Source organism: Pinus tabuliformis, chromosome 4_2, assembly GCF_031772625.1.
Source record: "Pinus tabuliformis cultivar Carrire ecotype Pingquan chromosome 4_2, CPIR1, whole genome shotgun sequence".
Taxonomy (NCBI): domain Eukaryota; kingdom Viridiplantae; phylum Streptophyta; class Pinopsida; order Pinales; family Pinaceae; genus Pinus; species Pinus tabuliformis.
Window position 1 is genome coordinate 923,301,909 of NC_142304.1, and position 27,630 is coordinate 923,329,538.

General features: G+C 35.6%; 1 protein-coding gene across 1 annotated transcript; it reads left to right on the top strand.

Annotated features, from left to right (window-relative positions):
- Positions 1 to 1,281: 1,281 nt before the first annotated feature.
- On the top strand, positions 1,282 to 27,630 carry LOC149172707 (uncharacterized). Its single transcript, XM_089424417.1, has 10 exons — positions 1,282 to 1,500; positions 1,632 to 1,825; positions 9,394 to 9,593; positions 24,111 to 24,182; positions 24,284 to 24,381; positions 25,087 to 25,290; positions 25,399 to 25,597; positions 25,769 to 26,038; positions 26,132 to 27,366; positions 27,440 to 27,630. Exons 6-9 carry the CDS (start codon positions 25,089 to 25,091, stop codon positions 26,883 to 26,885), a joined length of 1,425 nt encoding a protein of 474 aa, XP_089280543.1. The 5' UTR covers positions 1,282 to 1,500; positions 1,632 to 1,825; positions 9,394 to 9,593; positions 24,111 to 24,182; positions 24,284 to 24,381; positions 25,087 to 25,088; the 3' UTR covers positions 26,886 to 27,366; positions 27,440 to 27,630.

Consider the following 27,630-nt stretch of genomic DNA (forward strand, 5'->3'; position numbering starts at 1 on the left):
CGAGGCAAAATAATTTTATTTTCCACGAAATGCTTTAATTTCTATTATTTTTAGATAATAAATTTCCAATATTCTCAAGATCGCTCTCGGAATCCACTCATAATGTTTCTTAAGATTGCTTTATGACTCCACCCCACTCATATGTATTTTCTTCGCATTCACAAATCGTTCGCATCTGTATGATATATACATTATATATATACTTTCTTCGCACTCACACATCTTTCCTTCCTTGTAAAGTTTCTTAAGATTCTTCAATACCACACTTATGCTGGCTTCACGCATACAAAATTCCTTCATTCATATCACACACCAATGGTTATCAACCACTATAAAAAAAATTAAGGATGAAATTATTTATTTATTTAAAGTATGTTTTTAATATATAAATATAATTTCAGTGAACTTTATGATTTTTTTAAAATGTATTTTATGATTTTTTATTTAAAGTATGTTTTTAATATATAAATATAATTTCAAGTGAAATTTATGATTTTTTTATTAGTTAAAATGTATTTTATGATTTTTTTATTTAAAATGTATTTTTAATAATAGGTTGAAATAATATTTAGAGTATTGTTTAATTATTAGATCTTTTATTATTTAAAATGTATTTTTAATAATATGTTGAAATAATATTTTATTGTATTGTTTTAGTAAAAAAATATTGAATTTTTATTTTTTTGTTATATTTTATTTTTTTGTTGTTTAAATTGATATATATACATTTAGCGTCCTCAAATATTTTTGCTACTCTGACTTTACAACTTAAATTTGTGATTCCAATAAATCTTTCTTTAAACAATTTTTACAGAAAAAAGACCAAACTTATGACTCCAACAAATCTTTCTCTTAAAAAAACATATAATTCTTGAAAATATTTACTAAAATTTTGTACCGGGAAAAAAAAGCGCCAAACTGGGAAAGGGGAAAAAACCAAAAAGCCCATTTAATTTATTATTTAGACTATGCTATAAGTCTGTATTCCGGATGAAATAAATTTCCATATTTCCTCTATCACACCACCTTAACTACACAGAATGAACGTTTCTCACACTACCTGTGCTTTCTGGGTTCCTTCCACTTCACATTTACTGTCATAATAGAAATTGACATGGGCGTACGGAAAATACTTTACTTCTGAGAACATGGAGAATAATTCCCTTTACTCACCCGGCCGTCACATGAAATATATTTGTAAATTACAGGAACGTTAAAATCTGCGTATTGAGTGATTGACATGGGCGTACGATAAATATCTTGAAGTGTGGCAAACATTTCAATTTATTCCTCTGGCCCTCGGGCCTCGATATGAAATGATACTGTAAATTAAAGAAACCTTAAAATCTGATTGATTATAGGCGATTAAAGGATGGGTACTGGTCAGTTGTTTTGGCCCCACTTTTTGGCTCTTCATACGCGGCATTAAAGTCACTATCTGCAATGAATTTCTGCGAACTGGGCTTCACTTTACCTTCTGGTATTTTTTCTTGGCAATGAGTGAGTGACCCTGTTTCCTTGGTTTTTCTGAGAGCGGACTCTTTTCGTGCTAATTTCCTTGATGTTGCGTTCGAACTAATCGATCATTTCTGAAAGTAATATTAATGTCTCTTCATTATGGTTTTCTGCAGGCTGGTGCGCAACTCTCCCAGTTACTGCTTTAATGCGCAGCCTTCCAATAATTCTCCTGTTCCTGTTCCTGTTCCTCGCGTTTAGAGTACTTCTGGATACCAGAGCAGCTGCCCCTACCATCGGTGGTTTGGGATCTTCACAAGATTGGGTTTCAAATCCCCTGCAAAAGGAAGAAAGCTCCCACCGAGTAAAGGTAAGCAAATTTGCAATTACTTTCTTTGGGGTTTTGCAGGGTTATATAAATAGCAAAAGGTTGTCTGGGTTCATCTTTTACAGATTGAGCTGTCTTCTCAAAACATTTTGATTACTGATTCTCATGAAAGGCCTCCTGAAATTTCGAACATAAGGAATGAAACCTTGAAAGCAGTTGATGAAACATTCTGAAAAACGTCTGATTGAGATATGTTCCTCTAGAATGTTTATTGTCAGACTGGCATTGGAAATTGCAACTTTCACAGTACCACATTCTGCAATTATGGGGATTATGGGTTTTAGAAAAACAGTACTAATACTTTACATAGATTATTCATTTATCTTTCACCGTCCCAACTTACTTTAAAATTGTAACTTTTTATTGAAATCACTCGTTAGGCTTGGACGCTAACTTAGTTTTTTAAATATAAAATATATCTCTGTAGTATTTAATTTTTGTATATAAAGGTTATATTTTATATATGGTCAAATTATAGTTTAAATTTATTTATTTATTTTTCAGTTGTATATTTGAATCCATTTTACAACATTTTTTCAAGTTTTCTTAAACAAAATTACAAACTCTTAAACTCTATATTATCCATAGGTGAGCCATATTTCCCATGATATCGGGTCATAAATGAACTGCTGGTGTATATGTCCACAGTTCGATTTCGGCCTTAGCAAAATCGAAGGGTGAGCCATAAATGAACCGCGGGTGTATATGCTTGCCCACCGTTAGATTTCGGCCTTAGCAAAATCGAAGGGTGAGCCATAAATGAACCACGGGTGTATATGCTCACTGTTCCATTTCGGTCTTAGCAAAATCGAACGGTGGGTATATACACCGGCCGTTCATTTATAGCCCGATAGCATAAGATTTATTGATCCCATTATCCATCCCTATGGTATTACGTTGGCATGGAGCCTAGTCAATAACTTTTTTTGGTCTTATAAAAAGCACTTTTCTTTTTGTGAAGAGGAGGGAAGATGGTAGCTGTCCATTTTTTACAAAATTACAACTATCCCTCTTTTAGAGAGTCTTCTCTAGATTCCAAAACATAAATAACAAAAGAATTAAAATATTTGTGTAACCATAGAGGTGACGAAAGGAAATCTGAGTAAAAATCCGAGTAAAGTGAGAAATCCATTGTTGTAGTTTTTTAAAATGTTGGGAGAAAGTATAATTGCTGATTCTTGCAGTTCCTTTTATCCTAATATTGACAGTTTGAGAGTCCCAAAGACAAATAGAAAAGATTGCATGTCAGATAGCCATCTGAAGTAATAATTTAAGAGCAAAAACGTTCAGCATAATTGTTTGAAATAGACCAATATTTGTAGAGCAAAAACGTTCAGCATAATTGTTTGAAATAGACCAATATTTGTAAAGAAAGATATAGAAATTGCCACGGAAAGATTAAGAATTCTAGCTATTCTTATTAGAGATGGGTCCTTGCCATGCTATATATATTTGTAACAGGAGGATGATGAGAATGTAGAACGAGTTCCTGGAAAGGAATAATTTGTGTAATGGTTAGGTTTTGAATAACAATTTCGGTTGTAGAAATAGTCTTATTTTCAAAGATGGTTTAGTTTCTTTCCAGTCATATTCTCCAAGCCCAATCAGAAGAAGGGCTTTGTGATCAAGTTTTGTTTGAGATTCAAACCATACAGAAAGACATCCATTAATGCTTTTAATTGTGGATTTATTAACTGTTTAAAAGGATTAATTTTTTTAGAAGCAGAAGTTATAAACATTTTGTTTTAAAAAGTTTGATATTTCTTTACCTTTTGATAAATTTAGGATATAGTCCTGGTAAACTTAACTACTAAAATTATGTGTTTTTTATTTGAATATTATAGATTTGACGATTATGTACACCTTAATAAATAAAGTCTTTTGTTCTAAAAAGGAAATGGTTTCATATTTAACTTTGGTATTTAACTAAATTGTAACTTGAAATTAAATTATTATTATTATTTACTTGGATGAGGTACTTATCCATGTATTCAAAGTGGGGTTGTAGGGATTAGCTCTATAAAGGTTTCCAAGTCCTTGCAACTCAAAGGGAAGCTGGCAGCCAAGTTAATGGTTATCCTTAGTGGAAGGATAACAAGAAATCATACAAGGGCATTCTGTCTAGACAATAGCTCAATCCATTATTTGAATAGGTTGAAGATACTCCCTATAATTATGGAAAATTCAAGTATGCAATATCTTAAAGCTAGGCTCATTTTTAGAATGGCAATGCTTTGGCTATCGATAGACACCATTGGGTCAATGCCCCTGATAGATACCATTGGGTCATTGCACCTGCAAATGTATATAAATAATTAGTGGTGGACTTTCTAGTGTCTATATTTCTAGCCACGTTTGCGTATGTTTAAACTTTAAGAACAACATTGTTATTACCAAAACATAAATAATAATTACTAATACCCTTGAGATACCTCAAAACCCACTTTAGTACTTGCCAATGTTTGCTTGTTTGGATTTGCAAGGAGCTTGCACGCTACTCCCACTGAATATGCAATATCTGGACGAGTACATACCATAGCATACATCAAGCTACCAATCGCTGAAGCATAAGGGATTTTACTCATTTCCTCCTTCTTGTCAGCACAAGGGCACAACTCAGCACTAAGTTTGAAATGTGATGCTATGGGTGTACGAACTAGTTTGGCATCCTTCATATTGAACCTATCTAACACCTTTTCAATATTTTTTCTTGTGACATCGATAACTTTATGTTCTTTCTGTCACGTATAATCTTCATGCCCAATATTTATTGTGCTAGATTTAAATATTTCATTGCAAATTGATTGTCCAAATCTTCTTCAACTTATTAATCACGTTCTTTTCATGTCCAACAATTAGCATATCATCTACATACAATGACTCTTTGTCATAACTCTTGATGTAGACACAATGATCAACCTCAAGTCTTTTGAATCCATGCTCAAGCATCAATGAATCAAATTTCTTGTACCATTGGCAAGGTGCTTCTTAAGATTCTTCTTCAACTTGTAGACAAGATTCTCTTTACCTTTTACCTTGAAACCTTTCAATTGTTTCATATAAATTTCCTCCTTCAAATCTTAATGGAGAAAAGATGTCTTCACATCTAACTATTCACATTCCAAGTCTAAAGTGACCACAAGACCAAGGATAACTCTTATGGGTGACATTTTAATAATAGGTGAATTTTTTTTTATGTAAATTCAACACCTTCCTTTTGTACAAATCCTTTCACCACCAACCTTTCTTTGTATCTTTCCTTCTTATCCTCACTCTCACGTTTAATATTGTATACCCATTTGTTTTGTAGCGAATTTTTTCCTTTTGGAAGACTCACTAACTCTCAAGTTTTATTTTTCAACAAAGAGGCCATTTCTTACTCCATTGTTTTGTTCCACTCTTTGCTAGTTTCCACTTCACAAGCTTCTTGAAAACAATGAGGTTCACCTTCATAAGTGAATAAAATAAATTTTAAGGGTGGATACCTTTGCGAGGGATTATGAGGCCTAGTAGACTTGCGAACCAACTCTGGTGATGTGTTTTCCACTTGAATCTCTTGTAATGATTGCAACAAGTTTTCTTCTTGTTGTTGTCCATCATTTTCGACTTGACGTCCATCTTGTTCTTGGATTTGTTGCTCAGATTCTTCCAATGGTGGGATATTTTCTTCTTGTTCTATACACTTGCCAACATTTTTCTTGACCTCCATTTCATCTACAGACCTTTTATACATCTCAAATTCATTAAATATTACATCCTTACTTCTAAAAAAATTGTGATTAATTGGATCCCATAAACGGTAACCGAACTCACCATTCGTATATCCCAAAAAAGCACATTTCCTTGATTTATCATCTAATTTGGTTCTATACTCTTTGAGAATATGCATAAATGATTCACATCCAAAACAATTTAGGTGAGAATAATTTACCTTTTTACCGATCCAAATTTCTTTAGGAATACCACTGTCTAAGACTATGAAAGTTGAGTGATTGATGAGATAACAAGTTTCCCTTATTGCGTATGCCTAGAAATGCTTTTCCAATCTTAAATTTGACAACATGCTCCTCACCTTCTCCATAATAGTGTGATTCATCCTCTCTATAGTACCATTTTGTTGGGAAGTACTAGGAACAGTCTTTTCATGTTTAATGCTAAACTTATTACAATAATTCTTGAATGCATTGGAACAATATTCTCGACCATTACATATTCTTGAACACTTGAGCAATTTATTAGTCTCCCTTTCGACAACAACATGAAATTTTTGAAATATCTCAAACACCTCACCTTTACTTGTGTAGGCTCAAACCTTCCTGGATTCATCATCTATGAATGTAACAAAATATGAGTCTCCTCCTAAAGACTTAACATTCAACAGCCCAAACACATCATAGTGTATTAATTCTTACATATTTGTTTTTCTTTCATGATCACCTCTCATAAAAGAAACTCCTCTTTGCCTACCATAAATACAATGCTCACAAAGATCAAGTTCATAGGATTTCAAACCTAGAAGTAGATTTCTACCAACAAGAACTTTTAGGCCCTTTTCAATCATGTGGTCCTTTTAGGTCCTTTTCAATCATGTGGCCCAAGTGCTTATGTTGTAACTCCACTTGGTTTTCTTCTTTTGCAACAACATTTGCATCTGATATCTTTGTGTTTGCCCTCATTATTAAAGGGTTTATGACCCTTTAATAATTTTTCAACCACCTTTCCCAAAGGTTGTGGAACAACCTTCATCATCCAATTGTCCCATAGAGGTCAAACTCATACGCATCTGCAGGACATGCCTAACTTGTTTCAGCGAGATACCTTTTCCATCCTTTGTCTTGATTTAGACATCTCCTACTCCAACAATATTGCAAAAATGATTATTTCCTAAATGTACTCTACAATGATCAACTTTTTCATATGTAGCAATTTTTTTTGCATTTGGTGACATGTTGAGATGTTCTAGAGTCAAGTACTTAATCAATGCTACTTCTAGAAGTATATAAATAAGCTTTTTTTCACTGAAATTGTAAATAAAACATTGCTTTCAGAAGGTACAACAATGGTCTCACCTTAATTTGCGCTGCTTGATTTTTTATTTGTGTTGAGTGATTTTTGTTCCTTCTACTCCTTTTGTCCCTTTTTCAAAAATCAACAATCCTTTTTCTTGTGTTATGCTCTTCCATAGTGAAAACAATTAAGTCTTCCTATTCTTGATTTTGATCTATCCATTGATTTTGAACGCCATTGTCTACCACGCTCAATTTTCCTTCCACGATCATCTAAGACTAGATCTTCTCCTCCTTGGTTTTCCGCAATTGATTTGTGACGCAACTCCTCATTCATTAAACTGCTACTGATGTCATAAAACTTGAGGGCTCATGTAGGTGTTGAAGTGGTGATAGCTACTATCAAATTCTCCCAGCTATCTGCTGTAGAGCACAATAATAAGATGGCTCTATTCTCATCATCCAAAATAATTTTGATAGAGGCAAGCTGACTTGTAATTATATTAAACTCATTCAAATGCTCCACCACTGAAACACATTCTTTCATCATGAGATTATACAAGTTCTTCATCAGGAAGACTTTGTTCAACACTGTGTTTTTGTCATATATATCATTTAGCTTTTTCCATAGCCTTTTGTTGTCTTCTCTCTAGCGACATTAAATATACATTCTTTATTTAGCATTGACGAATTGTGGCAATGGCCTTTTTGTCTAGCTTATTCAGTGTTCATTTGTCATTGATGAGGGCCTCTCCGCTAAGTGTCCCTGAATCGACAAATAATGATCCTTTAAAATCAATATGTCGTCCATCTGTACCTTCCATAGGGCAAAATTAGCCTTGTTTAATTTCTCCATATGACTTATCACAACTTTCTCCATGCTCATAACTATGTCCTCCATGTGCACCTTCCATAGGGCAAAATTAGCCTTGTTTAATATCTCCATATGACTTAACACAACTATCTCCATGCTCCCCAACAATAACCTAAAAAACCTCATACAAAAAATACCAATGGAAAAAGAGTTTAGTAAATCTTTATTATCACATTGAAAATCCATTTCACTGACTTTATATTTCTCTTTCACCCACTATTCCCTAACCACTAACAACTTTGACCCTATTTAATCTCAACCCTGACCTAAGCCTTTAAAAACATGAAAATTTTATAAGTTTTCAATTTTTTTAAAACTAAACAAAACTTTAATTTAATTTTATAAAAATAAAAAATTCAAATATAATATTTATATATATAATTAATATAAATGTTTAATAATATTCATATTTTTAATAAAAAATTGCATACTAAAATTTCGAGGCAAAATAGTTTTATCATCCATGAAATTCTTTAATTTCTATTGTTTCAGATAATAAATTTCCAAGATTCTCAAATTGTTCTCGAAATCCACTTTCTCAAGGTTGATTTATGACTCCACCCAACTCATGTATTTTCTTCAAATTCACAAATCGTTCGTTTTTATATATATGTATATACTTTCTTCACACTCACGCATCCCTTCCTTTTATACTATACCTGTAAAGTGTCTTAAGCTATACTTGTAAAGTTTCTTTCTTAAGATTCTTCAATAGCCACACTTAAGCTGGCTTCACGCATGCACAATTCCTTCGTTGATATCACACGCAACATCTCTTTATTTTAATTAAGCAACATCTCAAACATATAATTTTTAAAAATATTTACTAAATTTTAAATAAAATTAAAGCAAAAAAACCCATACAACATTTAAACATATGATTTTTAAAAATATTTACTAACAAAATTAATGCCAAAAAAAACCATTTTATTTATTATTTAGAGTATGCGATAAGTCTGTATTCTTGATAATATAAATTTCCATATTTCCTCTGTCACACCACCTTGACTACATAGAATGAACGTTTCTCATACTATCTGTGCTTTCTGGGTTCCTGGATTACGATACATACATATTCCACTTCGCATTTACTGTCATTTCATTTTAGGCACAGGAACAAGCCATGGGATAATTTATAATAGAAATTGACATGGGCGTACGAAAAATACCATGCTTTTGAAAACATGGAGAATAATTTCCTTTATTCACCCGGCCGTGACATGAAATATATTTGTAAATTACGGAAACCTTAAAATCTTCGTACTGAGTGATTGACATGGGCGTACGATAAATATCTCGAAGTGTGGCAAAGATTTCAATTTAGTCGCCTGGTCCTCGGGTCTCGATACGAAATGATACTGTAAATTAAAGAAACCTTAAAAGCTGATTGATGAATGACTGCGATTAAAGGATGGGTACTGCTCAGTTGTTTTGCCCCCACTTTTTGGCTCTTCATACGCGGCATTAAAGTCACGATCAGCAATGAATTTCTGCGAACTGGGCTTCACTTTACCTTCTGGTATTTTTTCTTGGCAATAAGTGAGTAACCCTGTTTTCTTGGTTTTTCTGAGAGCGGACTCTTTTCGCGGTAATTTCCTTGATGTTGTGTTCGAACTAATCGATAATTTCTGAAAGTAATATTAATGTTTATTCATTTTGGTTTTCTGCAGGCTGGTGCGCAACTCTCCCAGTTACTGCTTTAATGCGCAGCCTTCCAGTAAATCTCCTGTTCCTGTTCCTGTTCCTGTTCCTCGCGTTTAGAGTACTTCTAGATACCAGAGCAGCTGCCCCTACCATCGGTGGTTTGGCATCTTCACAAGATTGGGTTTCAAATCCCCGGCCAAAGGAAGAAAGCTCCCACCGAGTAAAGGTAAGCAAATTTGCAATTACTTTCTTTGGGGTTTTGCACGGTTATATAAATAGCAAAAGGTTGTGTGGGTTCATCTTTTACAGATTGAGTTTTCTTCTCAAAATATTTTGATTACTGATTCTCATGAAAGGCCTCCTGAACTTTTGAACATAAGGAATGAAACCTTGAATGTAGTTGATGAAACATTCTGAAAAATGTCTGATTGAAATCTGTTCCTCCTCTAGAATGCTTATTGTCAGAGTCGCATTGGTAATTACGACTTGCACGGTACCACATTCTGCAATTATGGGTTTAGAGAAACAGTACTAATACTTCAAATACACTACTCATTTATCTTTCACCTGCTGAACTTACTTTTTAAAATGTAACTTTTTATTGAAATCACTCGTTCGGCTTGGACGCTCAATAAGTTTTTTAAATATAAAATAATCTCTGTAGTATTTAATTTTTGTATATAAAGGTTATATTTTATATATCCTCAAATTATAGTTTGAATTTATTTATTTATTTTTCAATGGTATATTTGAATGGATATTATAATATTTTTTTTAAATTTTCTTAAATAGATACAAATTCTAGGTATTAGGTATGGTATTAGGTTGGTATGGAGCTTCATAAAGAATTCAAGAATTCAATCTCACTTGTGATCTTCAACAAAAAGAGTACATTGGAGCTAGCATTCCATAGAGAGCAAAGGTTTTTATTGCTCAATTAAGAATTAACTCGCATAAACTATTGTGGGAAACAGGTTGGTGGAAAAGACCTAAAGAAGGAAAAGACCTAAAGAAGCTTGGGAAGAACGAGTGTGTGCTTTTTGCACTTCTGAGGCAGTGGAATAGGAAAAACATTTCATTTTGGAATGTGATGCTTTCAGAAACATCAGAGAAACTTACAGCAGTACGTTAATATTGGTTCCCTGGCATTGCCTTTTAAGTGAGGGCACTGTTAGAAGGTTGGGTCAGCCCATCATTAATTTGAATAATAAGACACATTGAATTACAAAAAGCAAAAAACAGGGAAGCTAATGATCCCATAGATTATATCTAGTCTCATGAATGTTAAAATTTCATTTCAATAATTTTTTTCAGAAAGAAATTAAAAAAACAGGAAAGCTAATGGTCCCATAGACTATATCTAGTCTCATGAATGTCAAAATTCATTTCAATAATTTTATTTTTTTGGAACGAAATTAAATGCAAGTAAAGCGAGGAATCTGCTCTTGTAGTTTTTAAAAATGTTGAAAGAAAGTACAATTGCCGATTCTTGCAGTTTTTTCTATCCAAATAATGACAGCTTGAGAGTTCCAAAAACATAAATAGAGGAGATTCCTTGTGTGATAGCCATCTGAAGCAATAATTTAAGAGGAAAAAATTTGAGCATAATTGTTTGAAACAGATCAATATTTGTAAAGAAATATGTGGAAACTGTGGGAGAAAGATTAAGAATTCTAGTTATTCTCACTAGAGAGGGGTCCTTTGTGCAGGGCTATCAAGAATGCTCAAATTGTGTATGTCAGTATATCTGTAACAAGAGGATGATGAGAATGTAAAAAAAAATTCTTGGTAAGAAATAATTTGTTCAATGACTAGGCTTTGAATAACAATCTTGATTATAAAAATAAACTTATCTTTGAAGACGACTTAGTTTCAATCAAGCCATATTCCCCAACCCAATCAAGGAAAAGGCTTTGTGATAAGGTTTTGTTTGAGATGCAAACCATAGAGAAAGACATCCATTAATGCTTTTGATTGTTGTGATAGGGTTTTGTTTGAGATGCAAACAATAGAGAAAGACATCTATTAATGCTTTTGATTGTGGATTTATTAACTGTTTAAAAGGATTATTTAAAAAAAAAGTAGATGTAAGTTATAAAATTTTAGTTTTAAAAAGTTTGATATTTCTTTACTTTTCACAAATTTAGAAAATAGTTTTAGTAAACTTTAACTATTAAAATTATGCATTTTTTATTTGAATATTATAGATTTGAAGATCATGTACACTTTAATAAATAAGGTCTAAATAGTTTCATATTTAAATTGGTATTTAATTAAATTGTAACTTTGAAATTAAATTATTATTATTATTTATTTGGATGAGGTACCTATGCACGTATTCAAAGAGGGGTTGTAGGGATTAGCTCTATAAAGGTTTCCAATTCCTTACAACTCAAACGGAAGTGGGAAGCCAAGTTAATGGTTATCCTTAGTGGAAGGATGACAAGAAATCATACAAGGGCATTTTGTCTAGACTCTAGACCGCTGCTCAATCCATTATTTGCACAGGTTGAAGATACCCCCTATAATTATGGAAAATACAAGTATGCAACATCTCAAGCAAGGATCATTTTAGAATGACAATGCTTTGGCTATGGATGGATACCATTGGATCAGTGCACACAGAATACTCAGTTTGAGTAGAACATAGTTGGTTAGCATCTTAAACTTATGTTCGTAGCATTATGTTTATGCTTTTCTATGAGTTAGTGTGATTATAATAGTTAGTTGTTAATAGGGTGAGAGTGGTTTGACTTAGAATTGGGTTATTTTCAAGCTGGAGTTGTGGATTTATTCCACTACCTTGTTCATCTTATTGGCAATAGTTCTATATACCCTCCCTAATGTACTCATTTGTAAGGAAATTGTGTTTTCCTCAATGCCTTACTCATAGCATTTAATGCTTAGTGTAGTTTGTGGTGACATTAGCTTGTTTTAATTTTGGTCCTCACCCTTTAATTTCTTAGAGTTGCCGGGTGGTTATGTTTCTAATCATAATTGATTTGGCTTTTCTAATCCCTCTTGGCCATAGTGGAGGTCCCCTTACATTGTTAAAAGATCTACTTGCTTCCAAGTTCTTTATTTGGGAATCTTAGGTTGATAGGTTGACAATTACCTCATTTGTTAGGTGGTCACTAAGCTCTCCCAAATCCTAAAACCATGCCAAAGACTTTGCATTTGAAAGTAGCAAACATAAACTTCTTAGAAGCAACACAACTATTGGCAAGCACCCATTGCAGTGGCATCGCATACCCAAACGCATCAATGCATACCACATACCCAAACATATCCTATGAGTGCAACAAAGGACTTTCATAGTTGATGTTTAGCTAAACCTAAAGATGATATGTTATAACTCAAAAAAATATCAACAAAAAAACCAACAAATATCCAAAAATCATGTGGAAATAGAATTCGAAAGATGGATCTTTGACTTAACATATTCTAGAATATGTAATAAAAAGATATTTAAACTAATATAAAAAATATTTAAACTAATATAAATATATTAGTTTAATAAAACCTTCATTGCTCAAACAATAGAGGAGAAAGGTAGCCAAAACTAAAATATTCTACACAAGCTAATTGTGATGAAGAACGTTAAAATTATACTGCATAGTTATATAGAGAGTCATGATGACAATGAGGAAGAAAAAGAACCCCATCGGACTCCATTTTTCTAGATAAAGACACTAAATCTAAATAGCTCTACAACGATGAAAAGATCAAGGATACAAGTCATTGGGTTAATTCTTACTATTTTATGAGCTTGAAAGGGAAAAAGTGGACATCCCTTCAACTCCACGTTATATGGTTTTTTCTCTTATTTTGAATAGCTTACACAAACATAGATATAAACTCTCATATTTTATAATTTATGATCATAAATGTAAGGAAGCAAAACCATGGGTTTCTTTCAAGTTGCAGTGGCCCCACCTTATAGGGGTTATTAATAGGATTAGTTGTATTTTTTTTAATGAAATGTTAATATAAAGTTATTTATTTAAAATAATTATTATCTTAAAATGAATTGTATTTTTCTATTATTTTATAATATATATACATTTGAATGGTAAATATATTTTTTAATATAAATAATTATTTATTTATATAGTGCTGATGATAATTATTATTTTTTTATAATAAAATATTTCACGTAAATATTTTATTAATTGAAAGTTTAAATATTAAATTTTTAAATTTGTTTAAGTAATAATCTGTTGAAAGGTTTAATAACACTAATGTTCATGAAATTACAAATTTTCATTCTTCAAGTTGTAATTTTGAATTTATAAAAAATGAATTGAGTGCCATGAAAAACCCCTATTGATATAAAGTCTCAATAATATGTATCTAGATATTTGCATAGTTCATGTAATTTTAATCATGGTGTACATCATTATATTAGTCGATTTTTATGTGAATTTAGATATCATGTTTTGCTTGGTATTTTAAGTATATTTTGATACATGATATTATTGAGGTAAAATATGAAAATATTTTATTCTAAAATTGATCCTAATTTTTTAAATTATTATATATTTGTAGTTTTTTTTTTATTATTAAAATTATTTAAGTATTTATTAAAAATAAAAATATTATTAATTTATTAAAACTATTAATAAAAAAATTATAAAAATATTATTTTTGAAATAAATTTTTAGATTAATTTCATAACATTATGTTTGTGTTAAGTCCCTTAACACAAGGACATGGACATGGGACATGAAGGACACAAAAATACAAATATATGACACTTCATACAATGACCACGAAAACATGACATAGAGGACACATTATATATATATAACACAAATTCTCGTGATGATGCATAAAATCATAATTCATCAATGATACAAGTTTACAACTAGTATTTAGTACTACATCAATGACAATAAATTGACATACACAAGAAATTAACAATAAACTGCAATTTTATCATTAAGTCATCAAAATAAAAATGTATTGCATAGATATTAAGTCCTCGGGACTCTTTGACTAAATAAGTCACATATATTATATGTGGGAATGCCAATGAAAAATAACAAATATAAAACAACATAGATACTAGAATCATAGATTGGGATGGAAGAATCTCATAGGCCACTGCTAACAGGCTATAGTTTATCAGCATCAAAATCAACATCAGTACCACCACTGCTCTCTTCTGCATTCTCCTCCTTTGTATCCAATGTAATCTCTACATCTGCTGGTGTGGAGGATGATTCTTCAAGAGTATCACCATCATCAAAGTGTTTGGATCTAACACTAGCGCATTAAAATCCAAGTTGGCCAATGCAAACTCAACACTGTCCTTCAAACCAATATCATTAGGAGACACATCCCCCATCTTTGTCTTTCCCTTCAACCATTCCCCCCTCTACTTGTAAATAAAACGAAGGTTCGTGTTCACATACACCATCGTCTCTGCCTTAGATTGATCAATCCTACTCTCTTTCAAACTATATAGATTCCCATATGTGCTCCAACTCCTCTCGCAATAAGAGGGTGAAGTAACTTGAGAGAGGTGTGTCCTCTCGCAATAAGAGGATGAAGTAGCCTGAGAGAGGAGTCTCATGGCTATCTATTGTAGAGGAGGACATGTTGCCCCATGAGTTGCCTAACAAGCATAGGCTTTCTTAGCCCCCCTACATAGATTCCCATATGTGCTCCAACTCCTCCTGCAACAAGAGGATGAAGTAACCTTAGAGAGGAGTCTCACGGCGAACTGTTGTAGAGGAGGACATGTTGCCCCATGAGTTGCCTACCAAGCATATAGGCTTTCTTAGCCCCCTGTCTCTAATCACATCATAGCATACAAATCGCCTAGTCCCAGTGGATAACTCTGCAAAGACATCCTCAACGTCATCAAGGGATGCTCTTTCATGGAATATTTGTCTCAATGCATCCTTCCACCCTTGTGAAATCTCGTCATCCATGTGAGGAGGGAATTTGCATGAAGGTCCACCATTGAGCCACTCATGGTTGTAGTATTTGGATTCAATGAGCGAGCCAAGCAATGCAAAAAGGTGTGTGATTCTTGTCCCACACGCTGACAAGAATATCTTGTATGGTGGTGAAGAAGGCCTCCCCTTATGTCTCATACTCAAGGTACTCATTCTGAAAAATAATGGTCCTCACGGACTCAATCAAGTAATCCCATCCCTCATAAAGCTCTCATAGGATGGGTTGGTCTGTATTTAGAAATCGTAACAAAGCAATGATAGGGCCCATGATCTTAATAGTAAGATCTACCCTTTCCCAGTAAGCAGCATCTAACATTGTGTCCTTGACTTTTTTTGACGTTGCTTGATAAAAAGGACCAAAAATTTGAAGTAACCATGGCTCCAAGAGTAGTCTTGACCTCCCTCAATCTCTTCATCAGGATGAATGTAGAGGCAAAACATGTATTTGCAATCTTCCACAATGATAGATGTGTGTACTCTTTGTAGATTGTGATGGCATTAGTATGATTCTATACAAAGTTGGGGATGTGTCATGCATCCTCAATAAGATTTCTGATCCATGGCACATCAAAAGCAATATAATTAAGTGCTAAATTCAAGGAATGGACAATGCAAGATGCCCAAAATATTTTTGGATATTTTAATAAAAAGACCAAAAATTTGAAGTAACCATGGCTCCAAGAGCAGTCTTGACCTCCCTCGATCTCTTCATCAGGATGAATGTAGAGGCAAAACATGTATTTGCAATCTTCAACAATGATAGGTGTGTGTACTCTTTGTAGATTGTGATGGCATTGGTATGATTCTATACAAATTTGGGGATGTGTCATGCATCCTCAATAAGATTTCCGATCCATGGCACATCAAAATGAATATAGGTAAGTGCTAAATTCAAGGAATGGACAATGCAAGATGTCCAAAATATTTTTGGATATTTTAATCAAAAAGACCAAAAATTTGAAGTAACCATGGCTCCAAGAGCAGTCTTGACCTCCCTCGATCTCTTCATCAGGATGAATGTAGAGGCAAAACATGTATTTGCAATCTTCAACAATGATAGATGTGTGTACCCTTTGTAGATTGTGATGGCATTGGTATGATTCTATACAAAGTTGGGGATGTGTCATGCATCCTCAATAAGATTTCTGATCCATGGCACATCAAAAGCAATATAGTTAAGTGCTAAATTCAAGGAATGGACAATGCAAGATGTCCAAAGTATTTTTGGATATTTAGCTTCCACATATATGCCAACAACCTTGCAAACAGATGCATTGTCTATAATGATTTGTACACAGGAATCAACACCTACATCTTCAATAATTTTAATGAACAAAGAACCCATATATTGTGCATCCTTGTATTTTCCAAGAGCATCCAATGCTTTCAAGAAAACTGGTCCAGTCAAGGAAGACACCATGAATTTGATGAGTGGATGGTGTGCTATATCTGTCCATCCATCAGAAATAATACTAACCCAAGATGTTGGCCATGTTGATTTAATAGGCTCAAGCATTTTATTCACCCTCTTCTTTGCCTTAATCAACAATGTGGCTCTAAGCTTCTTTGAACCAAGAGGCACATACATCGATGAAGCTCTTTGAGCTAGAGCTTGGCACATCTCAATAAATAAAGGTGATTATGCAACATTCAAAATAATATGAAGTTTATATATAAAAAAGAAAAAAGAGGCAATGGTAAGATCAATCTCTTCTCCAGACTTTTGCTGAAATATATTGTCCATTGGACCAAGTGCCCTCCTTTTTGTTACTTGACCGGCACCCCCACTGGTACTCTCAAATGGATGATTATTTTTCCTCGAGAATGCAAGGGGATCCTCATTCTTGTTTTACTTAGATGTTGCAGCCATCATTGCCATGCCAACATTAGTCTATCTGTCTAATTCTTTCCTCTCATATGGACTCACTCCTACGAATGCTCCAATTCCACAAGATGTTCCCAATAAATGTCTTTTCACACAAAAATAAATGTTCTTGAATTAATGGTTACAAAAATTGCATGCCCAAAGAACATTGCCCCTCTCTTGTTACATAACTTTAATGTTTTGTAGCATACTTCAATTCTTAAACCCGTTGTCTTGCTAATGATGTTTCTCTAAACATTCGAAACTGTGTAGCCCATTTCCAACTTGTAGATATTTTTTAGGGTTAGTGTAGCCCATTTCCAACTTGTAGTTTATTTTTATAGCTATTATTTATTTTAGATTAATATCTCCAGACCTCAACAGTGCACAAACTCCCCCAGAGAATGAGTTAGTGGACAGTCCGCACTTCCGACTGACCTTTCATCTGGCCAACAAACTTTGTGGAATTTTTTTCAGTGCTCTTCAATCAGCCTGGGATGCTAAGAGAGATGGGTCTGATCCTCAGACCCATCAGCGCCTTGATCTTCTTCATTAGGGCATTTCATACATTGTATCTTTTATGTTCCTGCATTGTACTTTTTATATTCATGCATTGTATTTTTTATAGGAGATTGTTTGGTTCTCCAGCATTTTATGGATATCATTGTACTCAACAGTCCCTCTGATCTACTTTGTGGGCATTGGTTGGACATAAATATAATTATCTTATCTCATAGTGTAAAAAGGTGTTTCTGTCAGGATTGAGTTGCCTTCCAAGAATACACACAGTTTAGCAGGAGTGAAACTCTACACACTTGCGTAATTAATTTCAAGTGACATAGTTTTTCTAAATAAAAGTGATGAGTCACCCTACATTACTGTTTCAAGTGACATGGTTTTTTAAAATAAAAGTAACGAGTCACTCTGCATTACTGATAACAATTAATACTACTCATCTTATAACTAAATTATGATAATATTTTTAGCTATGTAAAACAATATTGTAAATTATGATAAATTTTCTTCCTGTCTAAAAAAGGAGCCTTCCAGGAATACAATCCAGCCGGGATTGAGTAGCCTTCCAGGAATACACGCTGACAGTATAGATATGCAGCTTTTATAGGTTTGAATGTTCATTGAAGGGTTTGCCAATTTATTAGGGCTCACTTTTGGCCGGTTTTCAAGGGATTTGATTATCTTTTCAAGTGGTGGTGTCACGCATTTCAATTTTTTTAATTTAGCTTTAGTTTGGTGTCGTGGACCGTGGCAACACTCTCAGGCTGTGGATTTCTCTGCTCTGGTTCTCAGTTGCAGACTTTGCTGGAAATCGACTATAAATCTATAAAATAGTGGTTTCTTCCGGATGAATTTTTTTTGTTAAAATAATATGGCTCGTGGAATACGTAGAAATAGAAAATTAGGTCCTCATTTAAGGTCTCTTACCCATGCTCAGCACGAAGTGGGATCTTCCAAGACCGTTTATAACAGGTGCACCCGTCTAGCGGTCCAAGCGACTATGCATCTGGAAAGGGTTTTTCTTCGCGATAAAGCAGTTTGTGAGGAGGTTGAACCGTGGGTTCTTGATACAGGCACCTCCAAAAATTCAGATACCAAGTACTTTATGAGGTTGAACCTATATTTGCAGGAGGAATATCAAGCCATTCTGCCCCTGCTGGATAAGCTTCAACTGCAAGTCAAAGAAGTGGATCACAAAGTCACTGCTGAGGTGTCAAAAACCATCTGAGGCTGCATACGTTCAGTTCCCTGACTCTAATAATAAGGGTTTTTCTTTGCAATGAGGAAGTTTTTGAAAAGGTTGAGCTGTGGGTTTTTGACACAAGAACCTCTAAAAACTCAGATACCTAGTATTTCATGACAGTGAATCTATACTTGCAGGTAAAGATAACCATGGCCAAACTTCTGATAGAACAAGTGAGGAATATCAGGCCATTCTGCCCCTACCTGAATAAGCTTCAACTGTATATCAAGGAAGTGGATCACAAAGTTATTGCTCAGGCGTGAAAAACTATGGACATTGAACCTCTGACATCTGATGGGTTTCCTGACTCTAATGGCAATACTCTTGTTTAGGCTCTGCTATGCTATGTCTGCACACTTTTCCCGGTTTTGTAATATTGGGGAGCACTGCTTCTCCCATCTCTAAACACAGGTTTATTGGATAGGATATGTCTTTAAATTTCTCAGCTTTCAATTTCACAGCTAAATTTTTTGTACTGATAATATCACTTGAACCATATAAACATAATACTTTTTCCCCAATCTGCTTTTCGTAATAGAAGAACAGCCCTGGTTATGTGGTATCTAGTTTTCCTTAATTAATACAGAAATTACAACTTAGTTTTGCTCGATTAATACAGAAAGTCCAACAAACTTGCTATAAAAAAAAAAACGAATTAAAAAATATATTAATAGAGTTTAGGCTTCTGTGATCTATATTAAGTTAGAGAAAGATTTTGGCGAAAATCACATGGAATGTCATTTGTTGACGCGTTTCGAACCAACCAGTGTGGTTCATCTTGGCCTGACGATAAACCACACTAGTTGGTTCGAAACGCCTCGACAAATGACATTCCATGTGATTTTCGCCGAAATCTTTTTTTAACTTAAAAAATATATTATTAAACTTAAAAAATATTAAATGCTAAAGGAAAGTGTACCATTATTGAGAAAACTTGGATGTCCAGCCACGAATGTAGATACCACTAATGTAGATATAGTGGCAAATAAAAGATGCAGATAGCGATAAATAATAGTGAACTTTGGTACATCAATCTGTTGTGTAGATGATATTTTTTATATTTTGAATTTTTTTTACTGGATTGTATGTGTAAAATGATGGAATTTGTAGAAGAGAAATTAAATGAATGGTCATTTTATTCGATACAATGACCAATAATAGTGCAGATTTCTGGTCAGTATAAATGCAGATATAGTGACGAATGATTTCTAGTCACTATATATCTAGATTTATGACAGAAACCATGAAGACTCATGGAAGAGTTTAGCTATTGGATTACCATATACATAAATTTATACAAAACTCGGCTATAGAAGTTTTATGAATTATTATTAATTTTCTATCTAATTCGGCCGACTTCGCCGACTTTCGTTGGCTGACACCAACCACTGGCTGTCATACAAAAAAGACAGACAACTCGTGATTATTATTCTAACACCTCCCCTTAATCACGACGACCTAAACTTTAACTTCCCTGCCGGTCTAAGTCTCAGTGAGGCTTACAACAAAACATTTCATTTTTGTCTTCTTGCTAAAAGGTCCATGCTTGTTCCTTTTCCTTTGCTGGTGTAGTTTCATCTTCACCTTTATCGCTTTCCTTATGAGCTTCCTTTGCTCCATGCTTACATACTTAACATCAGCAACCTTTTCCAGATTGGGATGCAATGCAAGATCCCGAACAAGGTAATCTAATTCATGTTTTCCCCACTTTCCATGAGGAGCCACCAAAATGCACTCATCTTCGAACATGAGCAGCCTCCGAACAACATCCATGGTAGCATTCTCCACAGTAGCAGTGATCTTGAAAGCAGATCCAATAAAACTTCTAACAATTGGGTTAGGAGAAAAGCAAGTTTTACTCTGAGTGATTGCAGAATCATGTGGAATAGATTTTAGCTCGTGATCATCAATAACATAATCTTCAATAGCATTACATTGTTTGTCAAAGATTTATTCGAACTCAAAAGCACTACGAGACTCAAAAATGTTTCCAAATGGGTTCTTGAGAAAATGATCATCGAAAAGGTCATTGTCAAAAAAGTCTAAAAAGATAGACATATCAGCCGGGTCCGCTTTACCTCCGCCACACAAAAAGAACCCAGCAAATAAGATAGGTTGGAAATCTAACAACGCTCCCACACAACTCTTAGCTAGGCTCAAATTTCCCTTAAACTCTGGGAAGCTTTGACCTCAGAATAACACCACTCTCAGCGTTGCCTCTCACTTCCCCGGATGCCACCACACTTTCGCTGCCCCACTCTTCTGATCAGTGTATTCCAACAATAGCCTACCCTACGCTCTTTTAGGTCAGTGATTTGTTCCTTGAGTGTCGGCTACAATGAAGAGGACGGTTTTGTTGGTCAGGAGTTTTTGCTCAAAGTTGATGGATAGTTTTTCAGGAGACCCACGCTGGGCCAAAGGCTCAAGGCTGGCCGAAGGCTCATTTCAAGAGCCTGCCTTGCTTCAAATGAGATTTGGGTCATCCGCAAATTCCACCACTTTTCAAGGCAGAGTCTTGAAATGAGCCTTCGGCCAGCCTTGAGCCATCACCTGTCAAGGCAGGGTCTTGAAATGAGCCTTCGGCCAGCCTTGAGCCTTCGGCCAACCTTGAGCCATCGGCCAGCGTTGGTCTCCTGAAAAACTATCCATCAACTTTGAGCAAAAACTCCTGACCAACAACACTGTCCTCCTCATTATAGCCGACATTCAAGGAACAAATTACCGACCTAGAAGAGCGTAGGGTAGGCTTAGGATTTTGACGGAACCTACCCTACAACACTCCGGACTAAGAAACATCGTTTCATAGAAAGGCACCACACTTGGAATGTGGCACCCGGTCACAAGGCACCACCTCTTGAATATGGCACTTGGACCTAGACACCAAGGAACACCAGCTGTCAGTTTTACTGACCAACGTTGGGCTGATTGAGCCCTCATACCGCTGCCATACCCAAGAATGAAGGCTCACAGGAAGACAGCGCACTGTCACTCCTCCACTCCATCCAACCCTCTCAACACGCGGGCACAATGAGGACACAGCCGTGAGCACTGGAGGAGAGGGACCGGCTAAAGGGACATCTAATTTTAACGGAATGAGAGCCAAATCATCCTTCGAAGTGCTAGCAACCCCACGAACAAGACACAACCAAACACGGATGACTGGACAAGACATAGTGGTGTTTAAGCACTTTTTAAAGGTGTGACGTACTATTTTTTGCACCCAATGGCTTACGGCTCAGTGTTGCTTCAAGCTCAATATTACCAGCACGGGGTGAGGTGCATACGAGTATAGTCAATTTCATTCCTGAGACGGCGGCCCAACCCAGGAACACCATGCCTTGCTGGACATAGCGGGACTCGAACCTTGCGACCCTACTTATTGACTCTACAGCTGAGCTATATGCCCCGACTCCGACTCCGACTCCGACTCTTCTTACTCTGAAGGGTGCCACGAATAGGGTATGACTTTTTTCTTCAAAGGGATGGGGCACCACACTTACGCTGCCCCACTCTTCTGATGAGCGTTTTCCAACAATTTCTTCAAAGGGATCGAACAGCTTCACAACGCTACCAGGTGGCATACAGTCCACCACTCTTCACACAGATCGTTTCCTGAGACCTTCACAAGTGTCTCCACTCCTCGGCCTTCAGGGTCCTTCACGCTGGGCAGTGCACTATCACACTTGAACCCCACCTTCACAGCATCTCCAAATACACAGCAAACTCAAAAACAGAGGACTAGCTCTTCAAAGGCTCTTCACACCACTCGGCAGAAATAACAAAATCTCCAAGATTAACATTAAACAGCGAAAGGCTCACCGCACTTCACAATCCAAGGCCCTTTTCGACTAACAGCAACCATATAACCAACGGACTCGGCCCTTGGCTTTATTCCACAGCGGACTCTCTATATTCAAAACACAGCTCCACACTGCTCTAGGCATCTCCACTCATAGCCAGAGGAGAACACTCCACGGTAAAAAAAAACACTTAACTCCGTTGATCAAGAATACCCTCAGCTCATACCAACATCTCTCCACACGCAAAACCGGCGAGGAGAAATCACAACAAAAGAGCCAAAGCTCCACACATTAAACTCAGTGCTACTGCTTAACACAATAATTCCTGGGCATTCCACTAGTCTCCACAGAGTGCAGGTTCAACAACGCCTCTTCGCCCAGCAGGACAGCAACACTCCCTCACGTTGCTCTACGCACAGCAAGACAGCAACACTTCTAGACAGCGCTGAAGGCAGCAGCTCAGCGGCCCCTCTAACCAGTCAATCACAGTTCATCACACTACGGGCAGACTCCACATGCCCTTCGCACCACGGAGTCGTCACGACTCTGGCCACCGCCACCAAACCCTCACTACTCTTGCGAAACACAGCTCACAGCTCACTTGTGCTCTGATACCATGACAGAAACCATGAAGACTCATGGAAGAGCTTAGCTATTGCATTACCAAATACATAAATTTATACAAAACTCAGTTACAGAAGTTTTACGGATTATCATTAACTTCTTATCTAATTCGGCCGAATATCGCCGGCTGACACCAACTACTGGCTGTCATACAAAAAGGACAGACAGCTCGTGATTATTATTCTAACAGATTGGTGACACATAATATAGTGGCAAATAATATTGGAGTTTGGTACATCAGTGAGTTGGGTACATGCTATGTGTTATATTTTGTGAGTGGGGTACACGATATGTTTTATATTTCGAGAATTCTGAGAATTTTTACTCTGTTAAATGAGAATTCGTAAAAGAGAAATGATATGAATGATCATTTTTATTTCTTTAATGTAGTGGGAGAGAAGACGTGGAGCAACAGACAACATCATTCTTCACATCCTTTGTTTGCCAGTGAGATAAGTTTGTTAGTTGTTAAAAAAATTGTAGTAATGTAATTGTGAAATAAATAGTTGCAGGTTGAAAGCATGCATGCATAATCTATGTGAGTGTAGATAAATGAAAATAACAATAATAATCATTTCACAAATGATAGAGAAAATTTGAATCACTTCTCGATTGTGATGGTTGAGAAGATCTAGAACATGGAACATCATTATTCTTTATATCTTTTGTTGGAGATGGTTTTGAGCAGAGAATCAATAACAATAGTGATCATTTCATTTCTTAACTGCAGCGGAAGAGGAGCTGAATCACGTGACAAAAATGGTTTCCAGTTTTCTTTTAGACATTTTTCCAGAAAGCTAAGGTATGTTTGGCTAGCATGTTAACTAAGAAAATACCTGGAATTATTAATAATGTTAGCAGGAAGAAAATGACAGTAATGGCCATTTTATTTCTGATTGGTAGGGGAGAGAAGAGTTGGAGCAAGGGGCGACATCATTATTCAGATCCTTGCCATATTTCTGAACATAGAAAGGATCTTGCCATACTTTTGAACATAGAAAGTAGGTTTATTTCTTGTCAAAGCTCTAGAATGGTTTCAGGTTGATATAATAATAATTAATTTTAATCTAATTTATTATAATTAATTATATTTTAGTTAATTTGAAAATTGATTTTCATATTGTTTGACAGTGAACTTACATTAGATGGTTCGAAACTATGGATAAAATATAGATCATAGACAATGAACCACATTAAATGGTTCGAAACAGTAGACAAAATATAGATCACAGAAGCCTGAATTTAGAAATTTAAAACTTGTTTAATATTGTATTTATATGTTTTATGTATATAACTCGACTCCCTAGATGGCAAGAATAATCTTAAATCCACAGTTCTCGAGGTTAAAGGCCTTGGCCATTGCCTGCACTGTGTAATTGCGTAGGATTCAAGCACATATGAAGTTTATGGATTCAAGCACATACCAAGTATCTATTGACATAATGTTATGATGAGAGAATCCAATGTTAACTTCTTTAGGCTTTGAAGTTTGGGGCTTGTATGTTGAGTTTCAATGGAGAGACGGTTGGGTTGTCGAGAGCTAGGAATAATGTCAATTTGAGAGGTCTAATGTTTTAATGAATTACCATACATTTTGACATGATTTTCCAAATGATTTAAATTTGGAAATGGGCATTATCATGTAATTGACTTGGGATGCAGGGGATTAATTCTGAAATATTTTGTGGAATCTCTCCTCTGTTCAGATATGGAATATCCTGTGCATGATCGACATATGAACAGATCGAGCTATCTACAGGGGCATCCTTTTTTGGAGAGGAGTATCAAGCATTATTCCAACTTCCATCAGATGTTATTAGTTGGAGAAGGGGACTTTTCTTTTTCTTTATCTCTGGCTAATGCATTTGGGTCTGCAGAAAACATGGTTGCCACCTCTCTTAACAGTAGAGGTCTCAAATGTTTCCTCCATTTTTTCTGTCTCTTTTGTTGTATTTATAATTGCTATTGTTTACGCTTTGTGTTATGCTTTAGTTTCCATTTTTATGCCCTTGATGCAGAGGAACTGTTACAGTTTTATAAATCGGCCCATGAAACACTCTCAAATTTGGAAAGGCTTGGAGCACTGATATTGCATGGTGTTGACGTAACCACAATGGAGGAGCACCATATCATAGGGAAGATGAAGTTCCATAGAATTGTCTATAACTTCCCTCATGCAGGATTTTGTGGACAGGAATACGATTCAACAGTTATCAAGTGAGTTTTTTGGACCTTGTATAATTTCCTTCTCCAACAAAATATATTGAAGTGATATAATTTTTTGGTTAAATCAAGGTCTTTCTTTTGTAAGTGGAGATTAGAGCATTTAGCCGCAATTGCATGAACAAATATTATAATTGGTCAGATTTGTTATTCTGTGATTTGCAGCAAGCACCGTCACTTGTTGAAGATGTTTTTCAAGAATGCACAGACAATTGTAAGCGAAATTGGAGAAATTCATGTCTCTCACAAAGTAGGAGACTCGTACAATAAGTGGGAGTTGGTGAAACAAGCTGAAGAATGTGGCTTACATTTGAAAGAGTCAGTTAACTTTTCGAAGGAAGATTATCCTGGCTACGTTAATAGAAGAGGAGCTCCACCCAAAGCTGGTGGAACATTCTCCTTGGGAGAGTGCCGAACTTATAAGTTTGTCCTAGGGTAAAAAATATTTTGGAACAAGCTTTTTGTTTGAGACATTTTCCTTTGTAGGATTGCATTGTTACGTATTTATCTGAAATTTCCATTTTGCAGTCCAGACATTCTTTACAAGCGCGAAATAATGGCCATACAAGCAGTATTTCCAAACATTTCATCTGAAGCCTATGCAGAAATACTTCGAAGGCAAGTGAGGACGGCAGGTGAACTGGCAAGGGCAAATGCAGAGACTTCAGTTAACCAGCTGAAGATGCTTGTAGACAAAGAATTTGCAAGGCAAAGGATTGACACCCTCCATCAAATTGCACAAGCTTGGAGAGTAAAAGCAACAATTGCTGAGCAATTAGATGCAGCTTTAGACTTGAAAGAAAATGCATTTAAGAGAAAAGAGACCATCCTTAAGGAGGCTTTTTTGGAACTTCAATCTGAAAGACAAGCGAGGGAAAATTCTGAAACAGATAAAGCCCATTTGGAGGCATGTTTAAACCACTTGAAGTTGGTTTTAGTTGAGGAACTCAACGAAAATGATGAATTAAAGAGGCAAAGGGACGCGGCCCTTTTGAAAGAAAATGCAATTCTGAGAAAAGAGGCATGCCTTAAGGAAACTATTTTGGAGCTTGAATATGAAAGGCGAGCAAGGGAGGATGCTGAAACAGAAAAAGCAGAATTAGGGGCATCATTAAATCACTTGAAGATGATTTTAATTAAGGAACTCGAAAAAAATGATGAATTAACAAAGCAAAGGGATGAGGCCCTCCGTCAAAGGGAAGAAGCTGGCAGACTACAAAGAAACACTGCCATACAGATGCAGAAAGGAATGATGCCCTCATTTGTGTCTTCTTCTTGTTGAGATTTTCTGTTTGAGTCAACTAGGCAAAAATCTCTGAAGGGTGACAACAATAGGGATTTAGTTCCTAGATTAGCTCCATGCTGTTGTGAGGGAGTTAATGCCTCCTATATTTGATGTGAGGGAGTTAGATTGTCTATGCTATATAACAGGCAATCATTCGGATGATTTGCCAAGAGAGAGTGTGAGGAATTCATGATGTAATTTCCAATTTGATTAATATATTCCTGATGCCTATGTTTGGTGGACGTAGCCCAGATTGGTTGGGTGAACCACGTTAAAACTGTGTTATGTGCTTGATATGTTTGCTGTGTGTTTAATTAATTGCTGTGCCCTCTGAATCCAACAATTGGTATCAGAGCACTGTTGGACGTCTGGCGCAGCGGAGGAGGTCGTGTTGTATCAAGTCCCGGTGTGCTGTTGCGGGTGCGGACTGAGCTGTTGGTGCGTGACTGCTGAGTATCCGTGTGAATGTGTTCAGAAGGTGCGCTGTTGCGGGTGCGGACTTGAGCTGTTGGTGCGTGACTGCTGAGTATCCGTGTGAATGTGTTCAGAAGGTGCGGAACCTGCCTGCGGTGCTGCGCTGATCAAAGGTGCCATCCGAAATTGCAAAGGTTCCAGGTTCCATTTTCTTTTACATCCTTGGCATTATGTGATGATGGGATAGCATAATTCGATGTAACAAATGTTTTGTTTACATTATTCTTGGTTATAAAGTAAATGCCCATAGAGGTAGCGGGTTCATTAT